The sequence below is a fragment of the Nicotiana attenuata genome, unplaced genomic scaffold (genome assembly GCF_001879085.1).
Source record: "Nicotiana attenuata strain UT unplaced genomic scaffold, NIATTr2, whole genome shotgun sequence".
Lineage (NCBI taxonomy): Eukaryota > Viridiplantae > Streptophyta > Magnoliopsida > Solanales > Solanaceae > Nicotiana > Nicotiana attenuata.
Window position 1 is genome coordinate 51,947 of NW_017674861.1, and position 9,152 is coordinate 61,098.

At 34.1% G+C, this 9,152-nt stretch overlaps 1 protein-coding gene across 1 annotated transcript; it reads right to left on the reverse strand.

Annotated features, from left to right (window-relative positions):
- Positions 1–6,794: 6,794 nt before the first annotated feature.
- Positions 6,795–7,220, reverse strand: LOC109219376 (peroxidase 41-like). Its single transcript, XM_019383818.1, has one exon. It carries the CDS (start codon positions 7,218–7,220, stop codon positions 6,795–6,797), a length of 426 nt encoding a protein of 141 aa, XP_019239363.1.
- Between the last annotated feature and the right edge of the window lie 1,932 nt (positions 7,221–9,152).

A 9,152-nucleotide genomic window follows, 5' to 3' on the forward strand; every position in this document is an offset into this window, starting at 1 on the left:
ATATACGAAAGTATATTACATTCTCCCCTCACAAGTGGTTTCAGGGTCAGGAACCAAATAATTCTATCTCATTATTATTGATGTGCGGTGTATATTTTGATTAACACCATAACGCACAAAGATGGGTTCTCAAAGTTGAGGAAACAAGTTAGTTTTTCTAACATGAGGGGGAGACAAGATACAACAGTTGAGAAAAAGTTACATGGAATGAATTATCATTTATACATCTAGATCCCCGAATAAAATAATATGAACTTGAAGTTCATAAAAGGATAATTCATGTGCAATTTATTGCAAAGCATGCCAGACGCATTTGCTGACCCAAAGAAAGTAACTATATTCTCATTGCAAATGCTCCTATTAAGTCCTAGAAGGACAAAGTCTATGGTACGCTTAAAGCGTATAGACAAATCGGTTTCAAATAAACTTCTTGATAAAGAAGATGAGCAAATGATCAAAATGATCATAATAAAGGAGGCAAGTGATCTAGAAGATCACATGACATAACACTTCATAAAATCTCATGAGAGATTCAGGTACCTGAATATATGAATGAAGAGATCTCTATGTTATGTCTTTATGAAAAATAAGGAGGTTGGAACCGATATAAAATATTTGTCGACGACATCTATCATAGCGCTAAGATAGATGAGGATCTTAAGTCTATCGAATATAGACACAAAAATATTGGCCAAATGGAAGAGCCACAATTCAAGTATAATTTGAATTCATATGAAAGACATGTAGTTTTGAACATGTAGTTCAAACACTTGAAAGTATAAAGTCAATGGTATGTGCAATCCGTTTTCGATATCTTATATGTCTAGCATGACATGAAAACTTGATATGCATCTAAAGTCTATTATATGGCTTATATGACTTAACAATCCCTGAAGGATTTAAATTGCTTAAAGCATATAGAATTCATGGTCATGAAGTACTACATCCTCAATGCAATTTGTGCACAAATGTATCTTGCTATAACTATATGCATGATAATATGATAGCAAGAGTTTTCACCTCTATGTGAAGATATTGAACTGACGATTCCAACAAGATCATATGAAGACAATTCATCTCTATCAAGAATGATGATTTCAAGGTGCAATATATTCATTCAAGTTAATATGGCTGATTTGTTCATCAAATCTCTACCAAAGATCTTTTGAAGATGGTGCACAAGATTGGAATGCAAATGCTCAAGGATGTGAATTGATGCTCTCATCAGGGGGAGTTAATACGCGTTGTACTCTTTTTCCCTTACAAGGTTTTGTCCCACTGGATTTTTCTTGCAAGGTTTTTAACGAGGCAACCAAAAGGCGTATTATTAGATATGTGTACTCTTTTTCCTTTTCTAGATTTTTTTTTCCCATTGGGTTTTCTCTTAGTTAAGGTTTTAACGAGGCACATTATCTGTTGAATAGACATTCAGGGGGAGTGTTATAAATAGAGTTCTATTTATGGTGAATGTCTATATTTAGAGAGATTCTAGGGTTTATTACTTGGTGGCTAAGTTACCATCTCCCTATAAATAGAGGGTTCTATTCCATTGTAATTCACCCCATATCAATAAGAATTCTCTCTCTCTACTTTGCTCTGCAATACTTTTCTTCTTCTTTTATTGTTCATAACATACATATATTTACAATAATTGATACAGAATATCTGTAGTGCACCACAATAAGACTACATAAAGCATACACTAAAACTTGAACTTTCCGAAAGATAAAAATCAGACAAAAGAATATGGGATTTTCTCCGTGCGTTTAGGCACATGATCTAGATTAAAACAATATATATCGTAAGTTAAACTATAAAAAAACAAAAAAAAGTTGAGAAGCGTACCTCGATGAGTCCTTCTGGTATGTGTCTTGAAGAGAGGTTCTTTTACAAAGATGGTGACTTATACTTTAGGACATTGTAAAAGACAAATATTCAAATAAGGAAAGAATTTTTATTTATATAAGTCAATATTAAGTTCCTAATATTAAGGATTTTTACCTAGAATTAGAAAATATTTAATAGTCAAAATTTTAGTAATCAACTTTGAAAGTCCTAAGTATTAACAAAATTTTTAAATGACACTTTTGTTCAGTGTTAAATTAATTTTTTAAAAATAATAAAGGCGAACGATATTTTGTTGAGGGTCTTCATGCTTTTAATAGACTATAGATATAGATATAGATATAATAATTGATATAGTACGCGCGTTGCGCGTGTACCATTATCTAAATGAGTAAAGAAAATTATATAAATATTTTATTTAATATTATGTTTGAGTTATAAAATAAATGTGTGAGTCGTGAGAATAAAGAATATTAATTCTATATAGCTAACTCAACAAGGGAAAAAATTGTCACATAAAAGTCCTCAATCATGGTTAATATATTGAAAAATAAAGAATCATCAATAAATATACAAAAACTAAACTATATTAATTTACCATGATTAACCGATAAATTAAAGTGAGAATATGTATTGATTAGTTATGATTTAATAATAATATTAAATATAAAGACACGTGTCATAAATATAATGTGTCGTAATATTACAAATCGTATTATTTTTATGTTTATTACCAAATGTATATAGATAGCTAAAAATATGAAATTCTTGTGTATATACGCGAAACTGGTTGCCTATTATATTTATGTTATATATTCTATTTGTATTACATAGAGTTATTTGTTTTGTGCCAATGATGATTTCGTTATATTACATTAATGATAAAATCATGATTACGACTATACCATTGCCTAAAAGAAAAAAGTTATTTTATCGTAAAGGAACCTTGGGTATAGATCTTTTAGAGTTCATAGAATAATATAAAATAGTACTATTTTAAAATAAAGGAAATTCTTTCATTAATTGAGGTAAAATCTCAATTGAATTTAAACTCCTAATTGGTAGGACTTAATTCAATAAGAAAAGATTTAATAGCCAAAATTTAGTTGATTTTTAAGTCCTAAATAATAGTAATATAACTTAAATTACTATTTTATCTATTATGAAATCTATTTTTAAAGGGTAAAAAAGACGAACAACATATCCCTAAGGGCCTTCGTGCTTTTAATATAGTACTAGTCTCTATGTTCGTGCGATGCACGAAATATCTTGTGTCAAACATCAAAAGTAATAAACTTTCATTTGCATATGTATTCCAAAATTACTTGTTACTAAATATGTGTGAATTTCATAATCGATTAACACAAAATGAAGAATATATAAAAGTCACTCAATATTTGAATTAGAAGGATACGTCTTGAGGGGGGGGGGGGGGGGTAACGTAATGGCCTAATCATAATAATTTACTCGTATTGTTATTTAATCCTACATAAATTTATAGACTATTTTGATATGAACAATAGAAAATAGAATTATTTAAAGACTACCTCTTGAATTTGAAGCCATACGTCTTTAGGGGAAAAAGGAACTCATGGCCTAATCATAGTAATTTGCTCATATTTTTGTTTAATCCTACATAAATTTATAAATTATGTTGGTATAAACAACAGAAAAAAAGAATTATAATTAAAGACTACCTCTTAAATTTGAAGCCGAAAAAATAGGCTGCAAATTATGTACTCTCCTCTTTTAAACTTACTATTTTTTTTTTTGTTCCTTTAGATATTGTTAGGATGGCATTGGAATATTGCGTTATGGCTTAAGATTTTTTCTTCTCCAATGACATTTAAGAAGTTTTATTATTAGTTGGTAACAAACTCCTATATTTTAGGAACTATAACTTAATTGACGTTATTTTATGGTTTTAAAATTTTGGTATTAGTTGGTTTCAACCTCCTATATTTTAGGCAGTAGATATTACAGTTTTATCCTATATTCCATTTTTTTTGAAGAAATAATTCAATTGTGAAGGGTATAAAAGTCAGACAATATTTTGAGGATATTTTTGTCCTTCAATATTTAGCGTTCTAACATTTGTGCTTTTATAATAATATAGATATAGATAGATAGATAGATATAGATAATTATTCATCGCAAGTTTCTTTCTTCCGTTTAAGCCATTCTTTTCTATAATCAAGATATGACATAATAAGATTTACTATTTGACACACTTAGCATAGGTTGCTCAAACTTTGAAATCAATAAAATTAAATTCTTACTTATTAAACTATGTAGGAAGTCTAATATTTAGAACTTTTAAATAAATAAATATTTCAAATGCCTTATATAAATTATATTTTTATTTAAACAATGTAAAGTAACTGCATTGATTCCATATTACCTTTGACTATATATATGACCTATAATGCATCTCCATATTATATTTGAACTACTTCCTACTCAAACAATATATTTTCTATTCACTGATTTTTTTGTATAAGGTTTAAAAACTACACTCAATAATTAGAATAAATAACTTGAAAAATATATAACAATTCAAGAGAGGGAGAGGGAGAGGTAGAGGGAGAGATATAATGGTTGGCAAGAATTTATAACACTAATGATTCCGCAAACATAAAAGCCAAATCAAATATCAAATCAATTTCTTTAATGCTTTAGGAATTGAGTTCTTATTCGATGTAATTATAGCAACATTTAAATATTTACTACATATTGTTTTGAAAAATTACAGCAATATCATTTAAACATGTTTGTGTCTTTTGCATAAGTTCACACTTACATAAAATCATATATTATATGGAATGACATGCACTTTGGTGAAATAATTGCTTTTAAATAAAATATAAAATAACAGGCACCAAATTATTAAATGATGATAATTTTATAAGTAAAGACAAGATTTTGAAGAATATATCAACTATTTTGAAAAGAAAAAGAATTTGTATACTCTTTTATTTACAAAGAAAAAAAAGAGACAATAAACAAAATAAAGTGAATTTTTAATTTATATGCACAATGCATCAAATTAATAACATAAACTCATGAAAAAAAGTTGAAATTTCATTCTTTTGGAGATGTTATATTATTCACATCAAACATAAATAAATAAAAAAGTTTAATGCAAGAAGCTACCCAAAAACTTTCAGTTGAATACTTGAGAAACAAATAAATCCTTTAGTTTCTTGTGGTGTAATAACTGTCGGGAGGGAGAAAGAAAATAAATTTATTTGGCGGGCGAATAAGAAATATTTTTTTAATTGTTAATATAGTTACACAAGCAAAGCGCGTGACCTAAAACTAGAATTTGCACAAACACTAAAAAAGAAAGACTACTCCAAATATTGGTTTACAATAAGTAAATACTGAAACAAACCGGAGGAAAAATTACTAAAGTGGATCTATAAACCAGACATGATTAACATTTATTATTTTTAAGAACTTGCAAATTTCTGTTAATTTTTGTTTTATAACTCAATACTGTTTTGAATATTATTTATGTTGTTCTTAAGAAGTTAGTTATATTATTGATATTTGTACGTCCTAAAATAGTTATACCAATAATATGTAGCCCTTTCCATCAGAAGATAGGAAAACAAATATGGTAAGAAAATATAAACATATTCGTAAGTCGTAACCGACGTTCTAATCACAATTCCCTTGGGAGTGGGATCAATTTGACATCATTGAACCTTAATTGAGTTTAATTAGGATTCTATGTAGGTTTCGACCGCATCCTTGTCTTCGTTTTTCTTCTATATATATAAGAGGCTAATCATGAACTAACCAACAAAGTGTTAGTAGTAACCTTCGACGTAATTTGTTTGAGTAGGGCATATATAATGGCCGCATCTGTATCTGCGGAGAAATGGCAAAAACCTGCATTAGGAAGATGTGTGGAGAGTAAGCAAATACGTCCAGGAGGATGTGGATACGTCTCAAAGTTTAAACACGACCCGAATTACGATTATGCGAACGACAGCGATGAGGAGCTTTTGCCCGACGGAGCATCGCCCCCTATTTTTCCCTATTTACTACCGCCAGATTGAGCAAAGCAATGGTTTTGACATTTATGACTATCCCGGTATATCTAGCTTGGCTGGAATAGGACCATATCCGGAGTTCAATGAAGAGGCTGAACTACTGACTGAACTTGCTAACCGTGCTATCCGGGAATATAATGAGAAAGAGTGCAACGTTTTCAAGTACAAGTTATTGAAGATTGAGAAAGTGAACACACAGCTGACGGGCTATCGGGAATATTTCATGACCGTTAAAGTCTTCAATCTCACCCTTGCTACTCCTATCGAGACTTTTCAAATCCATGCTGCGAAACGTGTCTATAATAATGATAAATTTATTCTCTGTTGCCGGCCGAAAGAAGAGGCAGCTGATGGCTGAATGGAGACGCGAGTTTCAGCCACTTGGACTATAGTTATTTAAGTTAGGACTTTGAGATTTCATTCTTTGTAGTTTTCAGCGCTTAATTTACTTTGATATATGATCTGACCTCTATGTTTATTGAAGTTTCTGTGTTGAGTTGACGAGCTATTGTATATGCATACTTATTGTCTAATTTGTCTACCTCGTTCATATGTTCACCCAAAAAATGAGTGCCATAAAAGATGTTAAACTTTAGTTGTATTTGTTAAATGAGTTCTAGCTAGCTTTTCTTTGATAATTGTGGCAGTGTTTTAAACTTTAACAAAACAATATACCAGATTTTCAATCGGCAAGCAAGGATCATGTAATCTCCTTGATCACTATCCTGGAAAATTTTTAAGAAATCTTATCAAATGATCTCAGTTGATAATAAGTTGTTAATTATCTTTGATCATCATATATATACACAAACATATGCACATCAACAGTTTTATATGTTGATTCATTCAACATAATCGTGAACTCGTAATCCTTTATCTTCTCTTTTTTCACATCTGACCAGTGTTTACTGCATCACATCTCCTCCTCACCTCTCCTTGATTACCAATTTTAACTTGATAAATATTAAGCTTCTCCATGGCAAGAGCAAAATCTATAGACAAAGCCTGGTTATCATTTGCATATTTCTCAACAAATGGCCTTGTCCTTGGATCACTCAAAAGCAATTGATCAGAACCAAGAACTCCTAAACCCTTCATCAAATTCTTGAACAACATGTTATCAAAAGTGCCAGGGGTTATCACATCAAGGAAGGCTGCCATGTCAGTATTCGTCGTATAATTCGCGCACATTCCTCTCAATCTCTCTGCCAATTTGGGATTCATTGTTGGGCCGGGGGTGCTAAAAATTCGGTTAGCAAACTCCTTGCAATGAACAAAGCCAATAGTATGTCCACCTCCAATCAATGCTACCATTTCTTGGATGTTGAAACCTAGACCTTGGAATGTTTTGATCATTTGATCTATTGTTTCATTTGATGTGATCTATTGTTTCATAAAACTATATTTTGTCCAATCAACGTGATAAAAGAAACTGATCCCCCAACATAAAACAGACATAACAACACTTGTATGAACTGTCAATATCTGTAGACACCGAAAAAGTTCCATAACTGAATACTTAATAGCAACAGCACCGAACAAAAAGGTAGCAACTGCATCATCTAGGTCAAAATGCAGAATTCTAAAATTCTAGCTTTCTCTACACACCAAGAGGAAATTGAAAAACATAATTAAGATTACCTGCTAATCCATATTGCACCCCAACCAACTTACTCTTACTGAATTATCCATGGAACCACAATATAGTCTATTGTCTCCAATGACCAGACACCAGTGATACTACATGGTTGGTGTGTCCTCTCAATAACATCCAAAATAGTTGGTGTTCCCATTATTCCTTGCCAATATCCCATGCTGCAGTACTTCCCAGTAATTTATCAGTGGAATTAAAAGGAACGAACATAAAGCCTTAATTTCGGGAGGGAACTGATAAGTTGGTATTTTGCTAACCTATTCATACCTCTAAACTCTCCAGAGAATCGAGCCCTCTTGTCCTGCTGCATCTGCTCTATACCTCTCAGACGGTAGCCCTCAATCCTCCGAGGAATCTCCACTACCAGTTGATAAGGAGTCCCCATTTCAACCTCTCGGGCCATGTTGGACCTAATGCCAGAATGCAACCCTGCAACAAACCTCCGTACCCTCTCTGCGTCAGTAGCAAGTATCATCAGTGCATGGCGGGACAACTCAGAAAACCTCGCCACGTAGTCGATCACCAACACCTGACCCTGCTCAAGCTGCTCAAACTGATACCGCACCTCTTCCCTCTCAGAGGGTGGAATATACCTATCCAGGAAAAGTTGTGTGAACTGACCCCATGTAATGGGAGGAGAACCCGCTGGCATGCCGAGAACATAAGACTGCCACCATCTACGAGCCCTGCCCTCCAACTGGAAAGTAGTGAAGTCAACACCATGAGACTCCAATATCCTCATGTTGTGCAGTCTGTCCATGAACCTATCAATGAAATCCTGGGCATCCTCATGACGCTCACCCCCGAAGATAGGAGGGTGTAGCCTCGTCCATCTGTCCAATAACTTCTACGGATCGCCATCCGCAGCCGATCTAGGCTCGGCTACCACTGCGGCAACTGGCTGAACCCCATCCGCGGGTAGTGCACTCGGAGTCTGATACACTGCAGATGCATGACCAGGAGCCTGAGCAGTAGGGGTCTAGGCTCCCCCTCCCGCCTGAGAAGTGGCCGGGTCTGCTGGAACTAGACCAGCCTGGTCATGGAGCCCATGAACCGCAGCATACAGCCTATGACCTCCTGGAAGCCTGCGCTGTCATGAAATCCACCGGGGCGGGCGCCGCTGCGGGCACCTCGCCCTGCTCCTCAATAATGGGATCCCCTGCTGGATCCGCCGGTGGTGCAACTAGAGCAGCTCTGGGATGCCCCCGTCCCCTACCTCGGGTCGGTGCCCTCCCTCGGCCTCTGCCTCGGCCTCTAGCAACAGATAGAGCAGCTCCTCTCGGGTCTGGAACATATGTCGTGCGCGTCCTCACCATCTGTGAGAGAATAGGAGGAGAAATTTAGTATACCGTCAAATGCACGATAGAAGATGAATAAAGAGTAGTTTCCTAACACACTATAGCCTCCCGAAGATAAGTACAGACGTCTCCGTACCGATCCGCAAGACTCTATTAGGTTTTCCCATAACTTGTGAGACCTACATGAACCTAGTGCTCTGATACCATGTTGTCACGACCCAAATTCCATTTTAGGTTGTGATGGCGCCCGGCACCATGGTTAGGCAAGCCAACCCTAACAACTAGTGAGTTCTC

Excerpts from the sequence above, each read along its gene's own strand:
- LOC109219376 (XM_019383818.1), bottom strand. The coding sequence starts at position 7,220 with ATGGTAGCATTGATTGGAGGTGGACATACTATTGGCTTTGTTCATTGC.